Consider the following 25,521-nt stretch of genomic DNA (forward strand, 5'->3'; position numbering starts at 1 on the left):
AACGATAAAGAGATGGTCGTATTCATTTCTTTATAAATATATTTAATGAAAAAGAAAGTTAGATGCAAAATGAATAAAAACATGGAAAAATATATTGAAAAAATATAAATATAGAATTTGTTTAAATTGACCAAAATTCTCAAAAAGAAGTTGAAAATTCCAATACAATAAAAAATTTTTTAAATTTACGCATAAAAAACAGAAATCTGCTAAATTTCCATAAAATATATATCGAGCATCGCAATTTTGCAATGCAATTAAACTTGGTTTTATTTCGATATTTTTCATTGTTCCGAAAATATTGAAGAGGTATGAATATTCAAAGGATCGTTTCATTTACTGCAACTACATTTTAGCCACGAACGAAAGTTAGTCGCATCCAAATTGAGTTACTCGATACTCGCGCAAAATCGTTTATTAACATTCTTCCGACTGCTGAAAACTGTTCCTGTCAGCGCGCTACCACCGCTACCGCGCCATTTTCATCCCGCTTCCTGAAAGAGCTCCTTCATCATTTTTCTCGGGACCGCGACAGCGAAGGGTCGACAGCGTGTGACGCAAAAATAAGTCATTGTGGACGACTCCATCATTGATCGCTGCGCGCTGCTTATAAATGTCTCACCCCGTATTATTAATAGATGGATTCGCCGGACGTTTATATACTCGCGATTATCGAATGCATCGCTCGTAAAATGCGCCGGTAATTTTGAACTCGGAGAATCTGCAGTGAAGTACGCAAGTTCTTGTACAGGATATATGCACATGCATCGAATATTGCTAATATAATCAAAAAATTGTATATTTAGATTAATTATATTGCTTCTATTAATTTTCAATTATAATTCTTAATTACTATGTGCAGCTGAATAATAATTATTAGCTAGTTAAATTGAATAAGAAATAAAATTTAGTTTAATTTAATTTTCAGTTTGTTTTCTGAAATATTCTTGAAAGAATTTCATGACTTTAATTTAGCAACATAAATTTTCATGTACATTTTATGTTCAACTCAACTGCTGCATTCGCGGCGAGTTCTATGATAAATACGTGATACGGTATCGCGGTATCGTGATCGAAATAAATTACGCCAGATGCTTTTGGGCCGAGTGCAATTCGTGGGAATTTACTTATAGAGCTCTGCGCGGACATGTTTCGTGAATATTCAACATTGCGACGTGAATCGCCACGCAATGCAGAGGCGATTCGCGATGTTGGCAAGAAACGGGGAAGAAAAAGGGAAATGGAAAGGGGACGCGAAAAGTGGGCTCGCGTGAAAAGACGCCGGTTTATTTTCCCGAAGACCTAAGAGTCCCTCTTTACGACTGGCGTGACGTGAAATTGGAAAAGTTAACGATTTCCGTGCGAAAAAGACCACTTTCGGCCGGAATGTCGCTCTGGCGTGAGTGGAAAATATTATATTATTGCTAGCTAAAGAATTGATAGCCTTGCGAATTCGACTTTATTCGCCCGCAATCTTGATTCTAGGAAGCGATTCCAGGAGAAGATAAGCGAGATTAATGATTATTATGCTAATCGGCAAACCTGCATTTAGTTGAAGTGTTGCAAGCGTGTGTAAGATTGATATATGATTATTTAATTACCGGTTATTGTAATTTACTGCGGCTGCTGTTCCGCAACTGTGTATTTTATAGGCTTATTTAACTTCTGCGCTTTTAATTCTGAGAAAAGACGAGCGTAGTTAATCACCAATTGCGTTAATAATTAAAATATTTAAAGCACGCGTGAGAAATATATAATTATCTAATTATGAGCTATAGCAATTTATCGCGACAATGAATTTCGTAATCGCGTATTTATTTCGTGTCTTTTATTTCACTTTTCAATTTATTATCATTCTTTATTTATGGTGCATTATTAATATCGCACTCGTTATCCCCATTAATGCCAGCACCGTTTTTGCATCCCGTATTTACTCCTTTTATATCCCGATAATTAGCGGAGCGTAAAAAAAACAATTTACTTTTTTAATTGATTTTTGGTCAATAAACAACTTCCACGCGCTTGCATTTTGGATTAATTTTCCTCGTGGTCGCGAGTTGGATATATTTCTCGCTCGGATCCAAGATAGCGCGGCGACAGCGACAGCAGATTCGATTAACCGCGAAAAACGATGAAAAACGGCGGAGCGTATCGAAACATATTCATAAGCCGCCACGCGACGGCCATTTATTTTCGCGAAGCAGCCGTTGCCCTTGCCCGCATCATCGTCCAGATACAGATCGCGGTTCGTGACCAATTCGCTTTTCACACTTCATCGGGCTCGTGCTCGCTTAACCGCCCAATCTCGCCCGTGCTCGACCGGCCGCCGGAAATCGACGTCGCTTCCACCGGCGCTCGCCACCGGGCTGCTTCTCGCGGAATAAAATCCGTTTGTAAAAACGGCAAGTGGTTTCCTTTCGATGTTTCGCGGTTTCATTCAAATTTTTCAATTAAAAAAAATTACTTTTTCCGCGAAACAAGAGGAAATCCTGAAGAAATCTTGCAAATCATCCGTCGAGCGGTGCCCTTGGCGGATCGCTTCGTCATTCGTGACGAAGTGATTCGGCACGCACGTCCGTTGCTTGCTTTTGCACGAAACTTTCAGCGGAAGGCTGAAGCGGGGCTTCGTGCGATGCACGGGGGCGCGATCGGGTTCGATAGGACGACCCGGGGTATTTATAGCCGCTTATATATGTGCTTTAGCCACACTGGGCCGCGCGCATAACCCGCGCACACACAATTTGCACACATTAAACCGATCACATAATGCCGCCGCCGGGCCGGGTGATTCGTGAATTCCGGTCCGATTGAATCCTCGATGCGCCATTCAATTTGTGAATTACACGTCGTAATAATATTAGTTGGACTGATAGAATCTTTATACAACCGTCTATCTAATCATCTAAAATGCATAAAAGAAAATATTGGGCGATAAATAAAACAATTTTTCCTAAAAAAATTATATTTTTTACGATGCTATTAATGTTAATGAAATACGCTTTCTTATTTACTTGTTGAATGTAAAAGGTTATTAATATTGCAAAGAAAAAGTATGAGCTTTGCGAAGAATAAATTCGCGCTTACGTTGAATCAACAGAATTATGCTAATTAAATTTATGCCGATTAATAGAATTATAATTACGCGCCGGCTTCGAAATGTTAAATTTACAAAAATCTGAATTCCAATTCCCATTTAATTTTTGAGCGGTCTCTTGAAATTCGATACAAGCACAGGTTGAAATTTATATTCAAATGTCAGATACAATTTTTATGTTATTAACAAGTATTTCAAAGCACGATTTTTAATAGCTGTTGAACGAATAACTGATGTTTCGCTTCCCGTCGTGACGCTGCGGCGGTTGCAGTTGCGATATTTCACGCGACGGGTATATTCTCGACCTACGGTGCATTCGCGGCGTTGTACACCGTCGGGATACGCGCGATGAGACTCAGGTGTGCGGTAAACGGACGACGACGTCGGTCCCGTCCGAAGTGCGCACCAGCTTGACTCCCGCGGAAATTTCCGTGGAAAATTCATGTCGTTCCGCGTCGTGGATGCAATATCCATCCAAACGACGTCTGAAATTATCCTTTCGCGACGTGCACGCCCCGAGTATGTTGCGCTTCATATCGGAGAACCGTGGGAGAAAGCGCTCTGTAATATTACACGATATTTCATCACGAATCGCAAGAAGAATGTGCTCGCGTCGATTGCAGCTTATATCAAAAGTTCGATCAGATGCCTCCGCTTTAATTAAATTTGCTTCCTGCGACTCGGCAATTCTTTTCATTTCTATCTTTTCAAAAGAGAGATCTTGTTTATGAGAAATACGAAAGATTTTATTAATTCAAGTTTAATGATTACAAATTATTGTACACATAAAAAATATTGTAAAAAAAAAACTATCGTATTCCTATCAGAACGTGTTGATCTCAACTTGTGAATTGTAGAAAAAATATTAAAATAAAATCATATTCAACAAGAAACAATAATGCACGCGATATAAAAGTTAAAAATTACAAACAGAATAATCACATGCATTATTTTCTATCATTACTCATTATTATTCTACAGGTTTTGTATTGCATTTTATTCATCGTATCCTTGTCTATAATTTTATTTCAGTTGTCTATATTGCAAATTTATATTTCACATCGCCCATATTTTGCTTAAAAATTTAACTCATATTATTATTGTGTCGAATTTTTTATATCACTTCGTGTATACTTTAGAAATTTCGTCTTGAATACTTTCTTCAAGCCCACCTAGCTGTCTTAATCGCGCGTTTCTCCGTGCCGGCGGCATGCAAACGGCGCGCATTAATCCTGCATTTCGCGTTGCAATTAAGGCTGCGCGCGCGCGCGGCTAACTGTACCCGATCGGTTGCTCCTTCACGTCGAATAACATCGGTGCTTATGAACCGAGATTATTTTTAGAACGACCGGCACGTATGTACGGTCAATAGAGAGCCGATGGCTTAAGCCGCGCGCGCTCGACATGACGTGGCGATTGAACACGGACGACGACAACGACGACAAAAAAAATCGTTAATTGACTCGAACGAATTCCGGACTCTCGATCGAGTGCACCGCGTCGCGAGAATTCAGCCGCGCCGCTTTATCACATTTTGCAGTACCTCGATAAATACGGCGGCCGACTTTTTTCGGCGGAAAGATATTAAAGTGCGCATATCGAGAGTAGCATTTTGCGCGCAGCGTATCGAGGCTCGCTCGTGTTCGCGGAAGAAGCGCTGAACGAGCGTCCGATTGTCGGAAACGCTTTACAGCAGTCGCTGAAAACGTGCGGCTAACGAAAATGATCGGCGCGATTGTTTCCGAGCGTGAAGATGAAACCGATCGCGACGTCAAATGTCCGATTAATTGATCTATTTCGAATTAAACTCTTCCTTTTTTTTCTCGTTCTCCGGAGATGATACTTCTCTCGTTTGATGCCACATTTATGCGGGTCGGTATTGATTTTGCACATTGCGAGCCTTTTGTACGAGCGAAACCATCGATACATCGAACGCGACATTACACTCCCACGCATTCGCACTTGCGACTAAATGAGAGGAACGCTATTTTCATGCACGAACTAAACGTTTAATTGGAAATGCTTTGCAGCAGTCGCAAAAACACCGAATAAAAATGATTAACGTAATCGTTGCGGAATATAAAGGGGAAATCGATCGCGAAATAGGCAGGTATCAATAATAAAAACGTCGATGCAATGATGCAGATGTAAAAATATTACAAAACCTATAGCAAAACTATTTAAATTATAATAAAATAAAGAATCGATTTTCAATAAAGAATTGATAATTTATAATTTTTAGCTTATTAATTCGCTTTTTCATAAATTATTTAAAAATTATTTATATTGGTACTAAATGCATTAAATTTTAATAATATTCTTTCTCATAAATATCTTTTTTTAAACATTTCAAGGATTTATACTGTCAGAAATAAATTTGAAAAACATGAGCTTAAAGTAAGAGATTGTTGTATTAGTACTTAATTTTAAAAAGCCGCAGAAAGCACGTTCTGCAAATTTTATGGTTAAATAGCTGGAATCTGAGGAATTTAATCGATATATAAAACCATTGCCAGCCTTTTCTTTGTTTGATTTTTCGACAAGAGAATTCTCTAAGCGCACTTCTTCGGAATACTTCGCCAAGAATCGACGTTCTTATTTTGCTTCGCAGTCGTCTCGCCTTTCTTCCTGAAAAGCCGAGAATCGCGCGCTTTGTGAAAGGATTAACCACAATCACAACGCACCGCGGCGATTGTGACGTGACAAGAATGCAACGCAAATTACGCAAGAGCGAGCAAACGCGAATCCGAAATTCCGCGGATTGCCAGGCGTCGTTGCAAAAATCTCGCTGTCCCATCGTTTCTTCATGCTCTCCGCGCTTTTTCATCGCCGACAACAATGTAGCGCGATAAATAATTCTCTGTGAACCGTGAACGTTTAACAAGTCGGAATAAAAGCCGCGGATGTACGCTACATAATACAAGACGTGCCAGACTTGGCGAATAATGAATCTCTACGCCGCATTATTCGTCGGAAAATTCAGTGACCTTTTTCGCTGACAAAAACGCCGTGATATAATATTTTAACATAATATTTCCTATGAGCTATAAACTACATGTTAATTTCTCAAAAAAATCCTCCAAATAATTGACTAAGTAAAATTGTTCAAAAATGTATCTGAGAATATTTATAATAGTACTTAAAAAATGAATTTTTGCTGAATTAAGAAGAATCATCTTTTCGGAAAAAGTCGCCAAGTACACAGGCTTGTAGAAATTTAACAAATTATCTGAAAATATTCATGAGAATATTAAAAAAGTAAATTTTCATCAAATTAATATTTCATTCGACTCATATTCCGGCGGACAAGAGAAGAGCGAATACTTGGCACTCCGTTCGCTCGAATCGTATTAAATGGGTTAATCTCATTTCACTGTGTCAGAGTGATACAGCGTCGTTTCGTTGAAATTTACATTTCTTTGGACCGCTCGCGATTTGCATAAAACGCAACGCCGGCTTTCTCTCCCGTGGACCGTTGGATAAAATGAAGTTTGTCACTCGCCGCGGCGGTGAAATGTGAATTTTGACAATTTATCGATGCGGCTGACGTCACGCATAGAGATGATGTCTTTTGTGGTGTCGCGAATTCGCGTAATCGATACCTATCGTGTATCGGCCGTCGGGAAAAAGAGTGGCTGTACACACTGAAAAATCGCCTCTTTTACTGTTGCCCGCACGCGCGCGTGGTCGCGCAATTTTCAAAGGAAATAGGATGACGCGCAAAATATATTGCGCTACCTTTCACCTTTGTCGGGACACTTTTAGCTGTATCGCTCGCCACACCGTTGCCCGAAATCACCCGTCCCGGGGACAATATATCCCGATAAAATCCATCCCGCTCGCGCGCCGCCAGAATTCTAAACGCGCGCCTCCGCGTATGGGTCGGCTTAAAGCAAAACTTCGTTCGAATGCGACTTTAAGTTATACGCCAACTATACGCGCCGTTACTTACCGAGAATAACGTTGTGCAATTTTAACACATGTCGCGAGTCGACACGCGATTTTACCTTGAACAGTTGTACTTATTTCGGGAAACTATCGTCTACGTTTGTCGATCTCTTTCTTATTTTATCTCGGTGACTTCTGTCTCATTTTACTTTTATTCCAGAAAATTGTGTAACATGCAATTTGGACATTTATTATAAATCATTATATTAATACTGTATTGTATTACAGAATATTCAGCATATTGATTTTCTCGAGCGCGAAGTCCTACAGAAACAAGCAAAAGTTGTCGTTTTGCTTTCATTAAGTTCTGCGTAGAATAAAATTAAAAGCACGGATACGGGTTTTTCTAAAAAAGCAGACTGAAAAATTTTATTCTAAATGAAAAAAAAAAAAAAACCAACAATTCTCGACATTTGGACTTTTATTCGATAAAAAAATACGACAAACCTCGAGCATCGTTCCGATATTTCGCTGCTATCGCACTGCTCTACTGTGACTTCTAATCGCAGTCCTTGCGGGCACACGTACGCGCTATTATCACCGCCGAGTATAGTAGCGAAGTTACAGGCGGCGGTCGCGGGGGCGGACGGAACGGGGGCTGCCGACTGAATGAAGCCGGCTTCAGGTGTTCAGCCGCAGTATTGATCGGCCCACCCTCGTATATGACGGGCCACACGACACAACCCCTCGCCGACCACCACCACCCATCCGTCCACCCACCCGTTCCTCCTCCGACGTGACCCTCTTCCCCCTAGAAACGTCCGCCGGGGGCGACTTCCAATGCGAGCCTGCCAAGCGGTCCCCCGCGCCGCCGACAAACAGGCTTTTCTCAGTGTCAAGGTTGGCGACGGGCCACCTTGCGATAGACGAAACTGTCTCTCTGATTGTTAGCGAAGGAGAATGACAGGGAAAATTAGAAAAACATTGTGCGACACAAAGTGTTAAGCCGGAGAATCTCGCGACTTTTACTTTCGCAGAAAGACCGAGCAGGCCGACTTAATCTAGGGGCTTTTTGTCAAATGGCGCGGAGAAATGCCTGGATCTTAATTCTAAAGTGAATGGTTATATCGACCCGCGATGTTATGACTATTACTTCATAAAATGTTATGCTCACGGTTATTATTACATAATAAATATGTGTGATACTTTTGGGAAATAGCGGAAGATATTGGAACTGGAGTAAAATTTTGCAAGGCGGATATAAATGTTCCTTTCATGTTGTGTAAATATTGCTGTATCATAAAAAAGTTATATACATAAAATCTTGCATGTTTACAAGTTGTTTATAACATAATTGCGTGATTAATAAATTGCAAGGGATTAAATTTACGAGAAAGAAATTTTATTTTCTCATGCAATAATACTAAATTACAACAATAACATATTTTGTTTAAATTTTAATACTGTTTAATACTTGAAAAAATCAGGTTTATCTATTATATTATTATATTCTTGATTTTTCTATCAAAAACTACTCGGTCGGAGTATCGACTTTTTCAAATTGATCAAAAAACTTGGTCTACGTATTCCGTATGTAGCGACGTGGTTTATCCGCGATAATTTTCAGAGCCACCTTCGGGTTTTGTTCCGGCGATAACGGAAGACTTCCTGAAGCCATTAAGGACGTCGGAGCCGGTTTGTCCTAGAAAACGATGCCATTACCGCGCGGTCGCGACGCGCTCCACGTTCAAGATACTATCTAGGATCGCTAGACGGTCACGACAAGGAAGTCTGTTCCGCGAGCGCAACGGATTTAATTGTCTCGTTATTCCCGTCGTCGCAGGGAGGGAAGGGGGGAGGGGAATCGATAACATAATCGATCCACGTTATGGTAGCCCGATGATAGCGACGGAAAAAACACAATCGATTGCGATGCGCGACGCAAAAATAAATCGCGGATATATTCGCGTGCCGCTTCGCGGATGACGCGGCCGTCCCAAAGACGTCCCGAAACATCCCGTCCGATAAACATTCCGAAGATATCTAAAGGAAAATTCCGATCACTAGACACTGCTTAGATTTGGAAATTTATGGTTATCAATTTTCGTTTCAGTATATTATATTTTTGTATTGTATAAATACTAATTTTGGTAAATTCCGAAATAAATTCGATGATTAATTGCACGGCGATAAATCACGCATTTGATTCTCGTAATCGCCTGTCCATTTCGTATAATTACGCGTCATCATTATAATTAATTATTACAGTTTAAACAAGGTCGAATTAGTGCAAAAGCGATATTATTGCTTCAGCATATTTCAATGTCTATAAAAGGAAATTATGCAATTCCGTGAACAAATTGTGCCAAAAACTGCGGGCATATTCAACACATCGATTTTTGCAAATGCAAATTTTTGTAAAAACAGATGTTGCAATTTTTAGGCAAATTGCGATGAAAAAAACAAACGTAAGCAGCTTCAGAGAATATCGATTTTTTCGTATGCAACTTTTCACAGGGACAGATATCATTGTTTTTAAACAAACTGGACACACACGCTACACGCGTTATTTATTCTTTTGATTGCAAAGAAATATATATTATGACTTCAAACATTTTCTATATTTTCTATAAAACATAAAAGTAATAATAAAATACCTGCAATAATCTTCTCAAAATATGAACTGTAAAAGTTTGCAATTTTGCGATAACAACTGCACAACAGCACGAAGTAAAGCACAATACATATCAAGATAATCGATTACGCGCAAAAAAGGGAACAATAAAAATTTTCCATAACTTTTTGAAAATAAAACGATTGCACTAAAAAAACGCGAATGGTTTCAACACATTACTTTGTTTTAGCGAAAAACTTTGCAGACAGTCACGTGTTTTCGGCGAGTCAATTATTCACGTTAAATTTCCGCGTGAGGAATTTTCGTATTTCCATTTGACAGCGCGCAATTTCCCAGGGAGAGTCTCGTAATAAAATTTTCAGTCACTAATGCAGCATTTGACTCTCGACGTGGTTTCTTCGCCAACACGAAAATGTCTCCCAAGAAAACCTGCGGTGTCATCCTGACTTATTTACGAGAATTACAATCGATCTGACCGGCATCCCTGAAATTTAGGCCGTGGCTTAAGCTTCAGTCGCTCGAGTCAAGCACTGCCGCGCTTAACTTTATGATATATTCATGCGAAAGTGGAGAAATGTTTCTCTCTTCGCGAGCAAGTTTAGCTAGTCAACAACTTTTACATTCAAAAGCTTCGATAATATTAATTTCCTAATACGTTTTCCCTAAAGTTTTCTGGCTATCGTACACAAACTTGTTATTTTATTATTAATCTCACCTCTTATCTCTTTTATCTTTTCAATTAATGAAACTTATAAGAATAGCTCTAGGTTCGAAGTTATCGAATACTTCCAAGAAAATAATATACAATTAAAATTGTATATATATTTTTAATTAGATTAACCTAATTAATTCAAAAATTAAATTTGTTTAAATATTAAGTTTAATGGAATATTTAAAAACAGAATTGTTCAATTAAAAAATCCTTTGTTTAACAATTTTTTCTTTTTCATGTAAAGAAAGAGCGAGAGAAAGAGAAATCCGCCTAAAATTTTCCAATTAGTGATTAAAATTATACATTTATTCGTACAAAGCGCATATTTTCCAATAAAAAATTATGTTCCATTTGAAGCAAATTTTTATGTGTAAAAAATTAATTTAATTAAATTAAAAATTTCTACAACTTTTTTAATGCTAAGTTTAAAAAGTCGTCCAGTAGGTATTTTCGAACAAAATTGTTCAGTTAAAAAATCATTTCCTCAATAATTGTCTAAAAATTAAACTAAAATTAATTTCTGTAGGTTTCATAAAACTACTTAATTTTTTACATTGTTAATTAATTTGACTGTACAAAAATTTGCTCGATTCTGCCGTCTCAAGCGTTTTCAAGATAACAACTTGAATAATTTGGAAAACACTTTGCTCGGCCGACAGGTGTGACCGACGAGGCGCGGATCGCCAGCCGAGACATGGCTAGCAGCACGGAGGACTACGGGTCCGAGCTGCAGGAGCTGCAGTGGGGCGGCGGCACCACTGGCACGCACTTTCTGCGTGGTGCCGGCGGCGGGTCGCACTACCTGCGTAGCGGCACCGGCGGCTGCTACGAGGCCGAGGATCTCGAACCAGCCAGCTCGAGCCGGCATCATGGCGTTCAACATCGCGGCTACTACAGCCCGCCCGGCACCAGCTACACCATCGTCGAGAGGCCGCCCAGCGCGCCCCATCATCATTCCTCGCACGCGACCCCCTACAGATCACACCGGGGTCACGGGGGAACCACCGGCACCGGTGCCATCTCCCCGGAACAAGTGCTCAGGTACGACGCCCCGGTGATGGCGACGAATAAAAATAGACTTCCGTGACTGGACTCAATGTGTATCGAAATCAAGTTACGCTGAGACGTTTGAGGAAAGGTTCTTATTTGGTATGAATATATGAGAAGTGTATTTGGCACGAATATATTCTCTCTTTGAAGCGAATCGTTTTGTAAAACTTATAGTTCGTTTCTTTCGAAACTTTGTGTCGCGAGCTTTTCATTTTAGAAGCATCTGGTATCATTAATCTTCATAGTATCAATAACAGGGAGTCCACTCAAATCTTAGAGAAAGATTTCTTGAGAGTTTCTCGAGAGTTTCTTTTAGAAAAGTACCTCGAAAATTCTAGATTTATCAAATTCTTTTTAGATAATAGACACTCCGAATTATCTGTAAAACCGAAGATGTGTAGCATTATCGCTCTAAGGCTCCAAAATTCTTATAATAAATCCTTTTAAAATCAAATCCTTATTTCGTTTGTTTTAATTTTGCAGATTTTTAGTCTCCGAATCTCGATTAATAAAGTTATTCGTTATTATAAAATTCATAATTGCTATAGTGAGATGTCTAGTTAAAGCTTGCAAAAACACAATTAAATATAATTCAATTTCTGATTCTCTTTTCAAGACTGTTCGGCAACAGCGTTGCCGAGCGTCGTCAAGCTGACCGCAGGTCACCTGCGTCCAGCCCGGCAAGCGTAACGACGGTGCGCGGCACGCCGACCGCTTCCGCCTCCTCGCAGCAGCAGCAGTCGCAGCAGCAGCAGCAATCGCAACAATCGCAGCAACAGCAGCAGCAGTCGGGGAACGCCGGGAATCCGCCGACGTCGCCGATCTCGCAGCCGCTCAGTCTACAAGAGCTCACCGTAAGGACAATCACCATGACGAGAGATCCGCCGGACTCTCACCATGGCTTTGGCATCTGCGTGAAGGGTGGCAAGGACGCAGGTGAGATCCGAAGTACCTTCAGGCTACCCCCGTCGCCGTACTTCGTACCTCGAGAACGAGGTATTGTCTCTCCCAGAAACGGTTTATAAAAGAAAATCTCTAACTAGTTCGTCTTTTTTTTTTTGCCGCACCACAACTGTCGCAAGTCAAATCAAAAGCATCGTATTATGCGTGGCGTTTACGGTACTGCTGTGTGCGCCGCGTGTCGTCTGGCCGATCGCGGCTCGAGTCGCTTAACCGTAAAGAGAAACCGATCGGTGTTGCGAAATTGACTTAAAATCACTGGAAATTAAATATATTGCTTCGTATTTGTTTCTGCAAAACAGAGAAAAAGATTTTCGACATCGAGAATCCAGTGAGATTTTAACTCGAATCCAATTAAATTAAACTATAACTTCGTAATTTGCGTCAAGAATTTTTGCTATCATAAATTATTATTTCTATAAAAAATTTCAAATAAAGATTAATTATGTCAATCATTAGTAAAAAATATAACGTGTTAACTTTCATATAAAATTTTTTTATAAAAGTAGAGAAAAAAATGTGGAATAAAAGTCCAACAGAATACAATTCGATATATTTTAAAAATAAATTATAACTTTGTGATGCTAAGTACTTTTCAATATTATAAAATTTTATTTATAAAATTTATTCAATTCTTTAAATATAAACATTAATTATACTAATTATCCGTTATATTCCATTAATAATTATAATAATCTGTAAAATTAGAGTTGAGAAAAACATGGTACCAATTCAATGATTCGATTCGACTATTTTAATGTCGTAAATCTGTCACTAAACAGTTCGCGGTATCATAAATTTTTCATGCTATAATTCTCACTTCTTAGATAACTAGAAATCTTTAGACAAGCAAAGATTTACGACTCCGACAATCTACGACGTTAAAAATATGCGATAAAAATACGCGAACGCAGAGAGATCCGACGTTTCTAAGAATAGAAACATCGATATTTAACGGTCTATCAATTTATCAATAGTCTGGTCAATAATCTAATCTATACAAGAGTTTATATTTGCGGTGTATCAAGGTTCCGCAATTCGAGCCGGTCCGCCAGATGACTCGCGCTTGTCACTTATCGCTGCCAACTCGTTTCTTTGATTGTTTCTTTCTCGTGCTGCGCGCCTACGTCACCCCGGTTGGCACTCATATCGCGCGGCGACACCTTGCGCTTGTACGTGCTTCAGCATAAATCGCCGAATCGTCCTTGCGCATTTGCATTGTCCTCGCGACGACACGTGTTTGCGCTAAGTGCCCTTTATCATTCGCACAATTTGCCATAGCATATTTAGTTGAGAAAATCATATCAAAAAATTTCATGCTATTTTCATATCAAATTATCAAATATACTATTTTTTTTTATTAATTAAAAGTGTATTTTTATTTAATTATATTGAATCAGATTGCAGAAAATTATTAGAGCATTATCGAAATATTCACGTAGAACATTAACAAACTCTTTATCGTTCTGTTTGCAAACTAATAGTTAAATTAATGATCTTAACCCGAAAATAATTATCATTCGCCTCATAATTAGATTGTTACGAGTGTTCATTTGTATTTACAACGCGAATTACACTCGAAGTTTATATCGATTAACGAGCGCGCGGTCAGGAAATGAATTTTCCCGTCGCAAGGACGACACTCGAAAGCGGAGGGGGGGAAAAGCATTTTCACGATCGTTAAGCATCGTTTTCCGCCGCAGCGACGATTGCTTGCACGCGAACTCGGTGGAGAAGAAACAAGCGCGTTTCGCACAGAGTGTCTCTCCGCCTGCCTTTTATTTTTTTACCCCTTCACGAAAGAATAAAAATTCCGGTCGGCTTGCCGTTCGATGGTCGACGAGCGATAACGAGCTATCGACCCATCGAAACGCGTTTGCGCCGGAAATCCGACGGAAATTCACCGTTTCGCCTAATCTTTCTGGAGAACTCGACTGCCGAAGAAATAGAAGCTTCGTGCGTAAATTGACAACTATTGTTGCAATTTCTCGGTTAATTATTTTTACTATAAATTTATTTTTTATAATTTGGCATAATTAGTTCCAAAATATGATATAATAATAATAGAATTAAATTTTTTGATGAAGAGCAAAGTACTTTAAGTTTTCATAATAAAATAGAAAAAAAAACAATTATTTCAACATTCAAATCGTACATGTGTACATTGATGGCTTAGTTTTTTCAATTGAATATCTTTTTCATATTCTCCACACTCTCGCATTTCAAACATTTTTTAAAATGATCATTTAAACATTCTTGGACATTGCGTTTCCCAGAAAGATTTTTCAACTGATAGATGAAAAACCTCATACAAGATTCACGTGACGAGGCAAGGATACGCGAGAGTGCCGCCTTTAAATTATTAAAATAATAAGTGGTTTCACGGTCTTCAATCACTTAATTCTCGCAGTCTCAGAAACAAATCAAACTGTTTCGCGATGTAATATTAATGATTCTTAAGATAAATCATTAAAAAATATTAAATTATGTCATGCAACATCAAGAAAAAATTCTCAATATCAAAAATAATTATATCTATCGCTCTCTCAAGTTTGTGTAATAAAATAGTATATCTTAACAGTAAGAATATACTTTTTTATGCTTTAAGTTAAAAAAAAGACTTAAAAATTCAACAGATGTTAACATTACAGAAGAGAGCAAAATCAAATGCGATGATATGACGATTCCGTTTGTTGCTATGACGTGCGGGACTGCGAGCGTTAAATCTCATGCTTAATCACGCACGCGATGCTGCACACATACGCGCGCTGAAACCATCGCTTGCAAGAGCTTTATCATCGCCGAGAGAACTCGAGCGTGAAACCGGAAGCTCCGGGCGACCCTCAAAAGAACCGTCTTTGCCTCCCACGTGAATCGTGGCATTTAACCTCGTTTCAGACGATGCTGAAATTCGCAGAAAGTTGAAGGAAAATATTTATTTACTGGAATCAATTTTTTTATGATTAGAATGTAAAAATTCCGATCAAGATTCGAAATTTTGTATGGAAATATTTCGCATCTGCTTGTGGCGCAGAGCTAACTTAAAATTTGCGAAATTCATCAAAATGCAAAAGCTACTAGAATTAATTTCCAAACTAAATCAGCTCGTGACGTTTGTTTCATGTTTAAATGAATATAACATATGCTATTTATAATATTTAAATGTTATATTTAAATAAACATTATAATGGTGCAAACATTTATCAATATGCAATCAAATACCGAATAATTTACATTTAACGCTACTGAGACTTATTATCATTACAATTATTAATAATATCACTACAAATTTGTTTCGTGAAGTAGCGCAAGCTCGATGTTGAGCTTCGTCGAATTGTTTAACGCGGTAAACGTTTCCAAGGCCGGGCTTCGCGAGTTTTCTGCGAGACTTTCATCATCGTCATTCGCGACCGAACGGCTGAGATCGAGAATAAGCCAACTTGCGTTGTGTCATTCTTATTTTCTGTTTCGCGTACCAGAAGTGCAGTCAGGTAACAGTCAACGAGAGAAAGGAGGGTTAGAACGCATCGCACCACCACGAGTATCTCTCTCTGTCAGAAAGCTACTTCCTTTTTCTAGACTTGGCACGGCCGACACAGCTCGTTGCATGGGTGTTACTGTTGCATATTGCGTGTAGCGTGTATGAGTGCGTAGAAAGATGAGCCTACTCGTGTAACACACATACTCGCGTCAGTCACAAAAAGCTTCACGCGAAGTGGCGCGATCGGAACAATGGAAAAACACCGCTTTCGCATTTAATTAAATATCATTTCATTAAATAGAAATAAATATATGTGTATTGCAATTCGATATATTATATTATTCCATCTCTCGCCAAAGTTATTTTTGTGAACGGGATGCTTCTCTAACGAGTTCTCGACCGCTATTGTTAGTGCAAAAATTTAAATGTTAAAAAATTATTTTTAACAAATAGCTACATAGCTACTTTTTAATATGAAAAATTATTTTATTTAACAGTAAAAATTATAAATATTATTGTTTGAGAAAAATGGGCAATTAAACTTTTCTATTTTTTGGATGATTCAAAGTATTTTGTGTACTTAATTATCGCGTTGTTTAACTTAACGTTAGAAATTTAAACTAAAAAATTTGTATGCAATTAAATTAGTATTTCTTAAAAATCATGTTTAAATTTAAAAGACAGACTACATTTAAAAATATATAATCCAGCTAGCTTTGACCGCACAAAACATCCTGTATATTAATAATTAGCAAGTATTGCAATTAAAAATTCGTGAAAATTCTCGAAAAATTCTACTTACATCTGGACATATTCAGTTACAAAAATTGCATACAATGTCACCATTTTCTTCCGCTCGAGAAATTATGTTAACCCCGACGAACCCAACGTGACAATGATAATCTGTTTCCGGCATAAACACGCAATAAACAACGCCGCGTGAACCGCATTAATGCGGTCCGAGTGTGCTGTTCGATGTATCATCACGGTTCCTCCTATTTTGCTACAAATTACATACCAACCATACATATAAACCCTCCCATACACACATATACACCGAACGTTTCATTATACTGCGAAGTAATTCACTCTGCGAAGTAAACTTGAACGGTTGCAGAAAATGAAACGTATAAATTTCAATTATTTTAATGCATGAAATCTGAATCATATATCAAAAATTATTTTTTCATGTTAAAATTTATAACCAAAGTTTTATCTTATATCAATTAAAACTATATTTAGTAATTTTAATTCAAAATATGTAATACTTATATGAAATTAGTTTTTATAATTGCAATTGTTATAAATACTAAAAATATGTAAAAATATTAAAATTTTATGAACTACGAAAAATGTAATGCGCACAAAATTTAAAAATATAAATGTAAAATGAGTAATAATTTTGTTTAATTATCACAATACAAAGAATTATACGTACGTCCTACATTCGCAATTGCAATGACGTACGCAAGTGAATTCGCAATCCACCGTACCGCAGATTTTCCATTTTTGACGCGGTCTACTTTGCAAAGACAATGAGATCTTGAATAGAATGATTAAACAGACTTAAATGTAATTAAATACAGTTGGAAAAGAGAAAGCATTTCTATAATATCCAACTTGACCGAAATCTTAGTCTCGTTTTATGTTATAAAAGTTGTTTTCAATTTAATCGTACTTTTTAACCATATTATTCAACCGTGTTTAACTGTATAGATTTAATTTTTCTCGCGCGCGAATCTCGTTCAAAAATTCATAACGGCGCGGCTTGAACTTTGCATCGGTCGTTATTGATTATTGCTTTTCCGACACGGAGAAAAATACTCTTCGAAACACACACATCAAATATACATATATAATATATATATATATATATATATATATATATAAAATAAAACGTTCCAGACCATCCATTACCCGTTAATAGCAGAGAGATTCCTAAGGTCATTTGGACACTAAAATTTTATATCAAAATGTCGAGGTTGCAATAGTTTTTAAATGAGAAGTATTTAAATACTTTGCATTTAAAAATTACTGCAACCTTGACATTTTGATATAAAGATTTTCGTCTCCAAATGACTTTAGGAATCTGCCATTAACGGGTAATAAAACGGTTAATCTAGGACATCTTGTATATATATATAAAATACAGATATATCTGCATAAAGCAAACACGATGCACAGATCATGCGATGCAATCACATTTCCTCTCGATTCTTCAAAGGATCTATGCATGTTTTTTTCTCTTTCTCTGTAACGAATATACGTACACACAAATATACATGCAAGTCAAAAAATTTGCACACACATTCACCGATTTTCGTATTCACTTCACGTTAATGCATCCGCATACGTCTTTTTTCACTCTCCTCTCTTATTTTCACGATAATATTTCTGCCCATGGCGTTTATCACATCCGGTTCAACAAGTGTATCGCGGAAGTTTGCCAACTTTGTCCAAAATTCTACCCGTTTGTCACACACTTGGCGGTTGCCAACAGGTCTTTCGCTTTCTCGCGCAGAATGTATCCATCCGTTGTTTATATAAAGCGACTTACCACTGTTGATTTGAGAGAAATCGCGTTTGTGTCGTGTAAAATTTCGACATTTTTTTCCGACATATTGACATTTTTTAAATAAAAATCTATTGCTGCAATACGCATTTTTAAATATTCCACAGTGCTCACCATGCAAATATTTAAAAAGCAAAATGCAACAAAACAGTTCATCAGGGTGTAATTCTTTTATTCAATAATTCTAAAACAAGAATATTTATTTAAAAACCTGAAAAAGTTGTATGACAAAACATTTCGTGATAACATTTTTCGAATAATTTTAAAATAATTTTTCGTGATTAAAAAATCTGTTGAAATGTTATTTGCGCATTGTAGTGGAATTCTCGCGTTTCTCGATAAAACCAAATTCAAGTAAAATTTTAATCTGGATTTGCTCGTAAAAAAATTCAGAAATAAGAGTAGAGGTGGAGGGAACGATTTTTTTTAAATTTTTTTATGAAAAATTCGTTCGGGCGAGTCGTCGCGTCATGGGCGGAAGGTTTTAGTCGGCACCGATCGCAGCGCAAGCTGCGAGGCAGCTTAACCGGCCTGATGGGAAGTTTGTGAACTGTTCTCAGGGGTGGGCGTCTACATCTCGCGAGTGGAAGAAGGCTCGGTGGCGGAGCGCGCCGGACTCAGGCCGGGCGACACCATCCTGGAGGTGAATGGCACACCCTTCCGCGCGGTCACCCACGAGGAGGCACTCAAGGTAAGTCCAAAAACTCTTTTAATTCATTCAAGTTCCATTAGCGCCCGTCACTTCCAAATACGTTAAAGACTTCGTGAAATAGAGCAGTTAATTTTTAGTACGCGATAATTCTTATTATTTATTATTATCTGTTATTTCCATTGCCAACTCCTTAACCTCCCGTCTTATCAAATTTTCTTCTTACCGTTAGCGTTTTGATCTAAATTAATTTCAATATTAATTAATTTTAATATTATTGACTTCTTCGTCAAAGTTAATAGTATTGATTCAATATTAAATATTTCATTCTTATTTTAATGCTAATCAGATTAAGATGTAACAATGAATTCTTGTTATCTAGAAAGTTTTAGGAATTTAGATAAGATTGGAAAAATAGTTTTCTAATTGTAACCATACGTTACTTCAACTATTTGGAGAACTATGTACGAGAATGTAAAGTACTATGTCAACTTCACCTCGACATAGAATCGTAAAGAGTTAAAGTAGCTTACAATCTCCTAATTTGGTCCTATTACAGCGCGTTACTTCTGAAGAAGTTCGATCTCGTTAAATCGAGGATAAAGCAGTTAATTTTTAGAATGCGAGAATTCAATATTGATATTAATCTCTCACGATTTTTAAAACCTCGCAAATTATCGAAATAAACTTTATTTGGATGCAAATCTTGTTTTGTCAAAGCGTTTCAAAAAATGAAGTTTCGCGAGAATGTGACTGGATAACAAATCCTTTATTGTTGAATTCTATCAAGATTGAAGGCCAGAATTTAATTATTAAAATATTAAAGAATTAAAGATTTTTCTAATAAATATAACAATTTACTATAATTTTTCCTTAAAAAAACTTGATTGCAAATTTATTACAAAATCTACGTCTTGCAAAGTCTTAATTTTCAGAATATGTTATTGAGATTTGACTTCCAAATTAAAAATTCAACTTCAAAGCATTTTAATACTCAAAATTATAATTCGCGATTCAATCGTGGAATAAAAAATTCCGCTCTGAACACAAGTTTAAATTAGCCCGAGTGACAGAAGAAATGATAAAACTCCCGGTCGTCATTTAGATTCGCGAATGTTTTAACGCCCACTGTCTCCATGCGTAGTAATTAGGAGCTTTTTGCCAGAACGAGGGGAGAAGCAAAAATCAGCAATTAGAGAGAGGACCGTCCCAATTAAAAGTCTGCCGCCGTCTCCAGATCTGGTCCCGGTCCGAGTAATCGCGCGGCTGCATCTGATATTTACGACTGACCTTACAAACGGCCTCATCGATCCTCGGACGTTCCAGTTTAGCTCTCAATCGGATTAGAGGCAGCGGCAAGAGACGCGCGGTATCTCTGCATCCGCGCGCAAATAATTGGAGAACGGACCACTCTCGAAATCAGCTGTTTCCCTGCCCATTCTTACCCCCTTTGTTACCAGCTTCTCTTCCAGTGTTTCTCAATCTTTCCATCGTTTGCGTTCCGTTTTCCGAATTTTATCTTTTATCAATTGAAAGAAAGAAGTATGACAATTTTTCGTCTTTGATATGGAATTATTGCATATAAAATGTCATTTTTGAAAAATGAAAAGATACTTTTATAATCTCAATCTCTCTTTCATAATTTCTTTCGATTAAACATAAAAAATGTTTCAAGAAAGAATAAACATAAAAAACATCTCGATATGTTAAGATCTGTATATTAATATTAATTATCTTAATAAGTGTAAAAAAGTGTAGAATTTATACTGTCAGCTTTTTAACGTCAAAACTAACTTTAAAATACACGAATAATATTAAATAAGTTTTTTAATTTTTTATATTTTCATAAATTTACTATAGTTAAGAAATTGCAAATATTTTGCAAACTCAGAAGTTGCTTTTAAGAAGGAAAAATGATATCTACTTTATAAAAGAATTCCATAAAACTGGAACTCTTTCGGAACATGACATTTCATACGTAATAATTCAATACGTGGACCGAATGTGGTCCACGTTGCGAACCTTCACGCTGAAGCATCGCCGAAGGACGCCCTTTGATCTGCAGGGTAAACGGTTGAACGGAATATCATTGTCACCCGGTTAGCACGCTCGACGCTCTCGCAAGTGGCAAACACTAAGCGGATATATTCGCGCATACAAAGTTAAGCGTCGCCCCTCACTCTCTTTCCCTCGAGTGGCAATGTGTGAGCCGATGTCGAACAAGAAGATTCAAAAGAGCCACTGACATTCCACATAAGTTTAAATGCAAAATTAAGAAACTTCAAATTGAGAATCAAGTTGACGTATTAAACTTTAATACGGGAAAATCGAGGAAGTTCTCAACTTAAATTGGCGCCGTTAATAAGATGCGCGCGTCGATAAATTTTCATATCAACAAGATGGATTTGACATCAACGCGATTTCGAGCTGTAATAAAATATGTGAGAAGCGTGAAAATATCTATTAAAAGTTGAAAGTTAGATGAATGTAACAATGCATTTTGCGTCGAAATTGAAATTCCACAGTTGTTTAAAAAGAATTTTGAGTCCTACACCTTTTTACAATTTTCTATTTTTAAAATTCCGATATTTCGAATATTTCTATCATTAATTTTATAATGTATCTCATATAATTATGAAATTAGAATCTTTTTATATACAAAGAATTTTAGAGTATGTAATTTTAAATTTTTAGGGAATTTTTAAAGCAACCGCGTTCAAAGAGATTTTGCTGTGAGCGAATCTCGTGTCTTTCAGCTGACCAGAGAGACTAGGGATAATGCCCGTTCTCGGCAGTCCTTTGTTTTGAGCATCACGAGTGCATCACAAAAGGGAACAGTTCTATGCGAGAGATAGTCGTCGAAACCATTTACACCGGAGAGATTACTCGCGGCAGTTTCTTCCACTCGAACGACTCGTAACGGTTCTCTTCGATTCCTCACGCAAGCAATGTTGCCGCGCGCTTGTAATCTGCATGAAACGTCAAAAATGCAATCTGTGACTTCTCAATTTTCAATATTAATTAAAAAGTTTAGTTTTACTCAATTTTCATGTTATTTATTTATAATGTTACTTGTAATTATCACGTTTCTCGATTGAGAATTATGTGCTAAGATTTTTCAGAACTAAATTAAAGAAATTTTTATTATGTTTTTTATTATGACAAGGCTCATTATGAAATTGATAACAAAAATATTCAGAATATCAGGACTTCCAAAATAGAAAATAGAAAATTTTTTTTGTACAACTATATTTCACGTTTAGTTATCATTTGTATTTATTTGTCGACATTTTCATCGGTTTGCCGCCGGCGCGGTGACTTTTCACGTATGAGGAAGAAATGCTGAAAGAGTCGCGCAGAAGAGTCGATCGATAATACGCGTGGAACGAAAGGCAAGGATATAGGTCGAGTTGTAAAGACTTAGGCTTTAAGATATTCCGGAAAAATTGCTGTCATGGGAGGGTGAGCGAATGAATCGTGGCGATCTATATCCATCCCCCGTGATTACCCTTTCTCGCATCTTCCACGATACGTGCCTTCCTACTGAGTCGAATCGATCGACTCTACATTCCTCCCCTGGTGATATGTAAATTTCTTTTCGCACACGCACAATACGCCGACTCCGTCGTCTGACACGCCAGGCATGTGATCTACTGATGTTATCGAATTGTAATTTAAATTGCGAAAAAAATATTATAATGCAAAAATAATTTAGAAATACTTATCGAAAAAATTAGAATAAAAAGAGAGGTTCTGCATTGTAATTTTTGCAAACAAATGTAAATATGCATATGACAAATTTAAATGTATAAATGTAAATATATAAATAAATAACAAGTACAATAAATATATTTGCATGTATTTACATTTGTTTAATTATTGACACTTATTTATTCACTTTTTACACAATCGAGAGCGAGAAAGCAAAGTTCAAGCTCTGAGGGACTCCATGTACCACATTGAAGGTTAATTAAGCGCTCGAATACGTGGAAAATATCTACACCGTGGCGCAGGAACACCCACGTACATATAGGGGCGCTCTTAACGTAAAAAGCACGAAAGCTAGACCATTTATTACGAGTGGCGCTTTTTACGAACATTACAAACCGCAATATACTTTCGAGTCACGCAATTTAACTTTTTTCCCCAAAAGTGATGTTTTCAATATTTCGCAGTTTGATTGCGATCGCATACAAGACATTTTCCAGAACAAACAAAAAAAGCAATTTTTCTCTTCGGAGTAATATTTAGCAAAAAAATGCGCTGCATAATTGCGTCTTCCTTTCGCCGATGTTTCATCGATTCGGCTTGAATCGTACTAATCTCACGAAATTCAATAAATCTTCCGGGGAAAATGTTTGTGAAAATGTCATCTTTTATTCAGTGAAATATCTCGCGCTCTTTCGCGACAGTTCAATAAGAAAACTAATATCTGCATAACGCGTGAAAATAATCTACATGTTTCGCGAAAATTTCATGCGCGTGGACATCGAATAACTTTTGTTTCTGTCACGAAGTCCATTAAATGCCAATGAAAATAAATAAATAAACATGAATATTGATAAAAGCATATAAATATTAATTTCCAATTTGATTATCAACAAAGTAAAGGAAGTAAAATTATGGAATCGACAGAAAATCAATTCATTTAACAATAATTTAATGAACCTGTATAATTAATGAAAAAATATTTGCTAATGCCAACAAATTGTAAAACAAGTAGAATATTAATATATTAAATAAATTGACTCAATAACGCGAGAGTAATGAATCTTACGGAATTAATTAAAAATTTATTTATCAATTTAAATTTTATATTTATATTAATAATTTAATAACTGTATAATTAATAACAAATATTTGTTACTTTCTTTATACACGAATTTATGAAAATAATAAATATTTCAATTTATTCTTCCGATATCGTGAGATTTAACTCCAAAGTGAAACTTCGTCTTGTACGACGTCTCGACGAATAAACCAGACGAAATCACTCTCGGTGCCCGTCGGTGCGTCGTGAGGAGTCGTAAAGGATAACGGTGGCGGCGAGACTCGTTATCCCGTAATGGCTTGTCGACGACGGAGAGATGTTCGTCGTGAGAAGCGTACGCGCGTTTGCTACGCAAACAACGACGCGTTCTCAACAACGAGTTCCACGCGTTTTCCCGCCCCTTGCCTTGTCGAACGACAACGACGACGACGACGAAGACGACGTATCGGCGCCAGGCGTCCCGGCGCCCTCTCTCCGGTCCCGAGAATTCCTTTCCCCGTTTATACTCTTTACATAATACACGAAGCTTCCGCGGATGCTGCTCGGCTTTCTTCGAAAGGGAAAAGGGCAGTCGATAATTGAGAGGCGTACATGTACTTCGGGAATGAAGAGGCTACTTTCGGCATCTTCAATTATGCAAAGCCCCGTTATTATGAGAATTCACGATATTAGCTGTCACACATTTGTTTTACGATTGCTTCATTTATCTCGTTCATATTAATGTGCCAGCTTTATACGGAGGGTGAATTCATTTTTAATGCGCATCCGATGTTAAATTTTACATTAGCCGAAAGAAGAAATTATGTGAGTTGTCGGGAAATACGAAATATTTTATCAAATAATCTTTCTAAAACTCTAGCATCTAATATGAACTCTTTTTAGTAGATTACAGCGCTTATAAATTTTTTGTCTATTTTTTTCTCATAGAATTCTTATTAAAAAATCTGATATTAAAAATATCACTGACAAATTACCGATACAAAATTAATTAAAACAGAAGTCCGATATTGCTAACACATTTTAAATCGAAATTCGATAAATTTCTAGACGCTCTATCCTTTTAGAACTCCGCGAGACACGACTATTCCTATTCAGTAATAATCTCAGCACGATCTCGCCAAATGAAGAAGAAACTCCCTCTCAGAGTCTGCCGATAAAGACTAACTCCAGGATGTCGGAAGCTATAACCCTCGTAGCTTATCTCATCAAGCAACGAGGCGACACGCGATCAGGGTCGATCCGAGCTGACCCAGAAAGCGTAGATTCGTCGCCGGCAAAAGCGATCGGAACGATATCCGCTGGCCGGATGGCACCATAACTCGCGAACTGGTCATAACAGATAATCGCTTTCGGTCGGCCGAAAATGTGCCGCGAACCCTTCGCGCACGCCGGATGACGCGAGCGCCGGAAATAGGGGCTTCTCCATCGCGGACGTGATAGTTTAGTTAGATAGTTCAGTTAGATGAATAATCGAATGGCCCGCTTCGACATCTTGTCTCATGAATTATTTATTCAATCGACTCGCAGAGATGGACGCCGATCACGAAATCGCTATCCGTCTGCTCCCCCCCTCGACGGTTAATCTGATATTAATTTCCCTCGTACTGCGCGATAAGACAGAGTTAGGGGAAACTTCCCAGTTTAAAGATAGAGATATCGAAGATTGATCGACAAATATGGAAATGCGAAATATATTCCTTTTAATACGA

General features: G+C 37.4%; 1 protein-coding gene across 7 annotated transcripts in view; it reads left to right on the top strand.

The window, feature by feature from the left end:
* LOC105676826 (whirlin) overlaps positions 1-25,521 on the top strand; it is a 75,945-nt gene that overhangs the window by 5,508 nt on the left and 44,916 nt on the right. For 4 of the 7 annotated variants that reach the window (XM_067360530.1, XM_067360534.1, XM_067360535.1 and 1 more), the window contains exons 2-4: positions 10,989-11,370; positions 11,996-12,375; positions 18,935-19,083. In XM_067360530.1, coding sequence (XP_067216631.1) covers positions 11,024-11,370; positions 11,996-12,375; positions 18,935-19,083 — 876 coding nt within the window. In that variant the 5' untranslated portion in view covers positions 10,989-11,023. Of the gene's footprint in view, positions 1-10,988; positions 11,371-11,995; positions 12,376-15,818; positions 15,831-18,934; positions 19,084-25,521 lie in introns of all 7 variants that reach the window. The other 3 variants (XM_067360532.1, XM_067360533.1, XM_067360531.1) reach the window with 3 other exon arrangements.

This window comes from Linepithema humile, chromosome 8 (assembly GCF_040581485.1).
Source record: "Linepithema humile isolate Giens D197 chromosome 8, Lhum_UNIL_v1.0, whole genome shotgun sequence".
Classification (NCBI taxonomy): Eukaryota; Metazoa; Arthropoda; class Insecta; order Hymenoptera; family Formicidae; genus Linepithema; species Linepithema humile.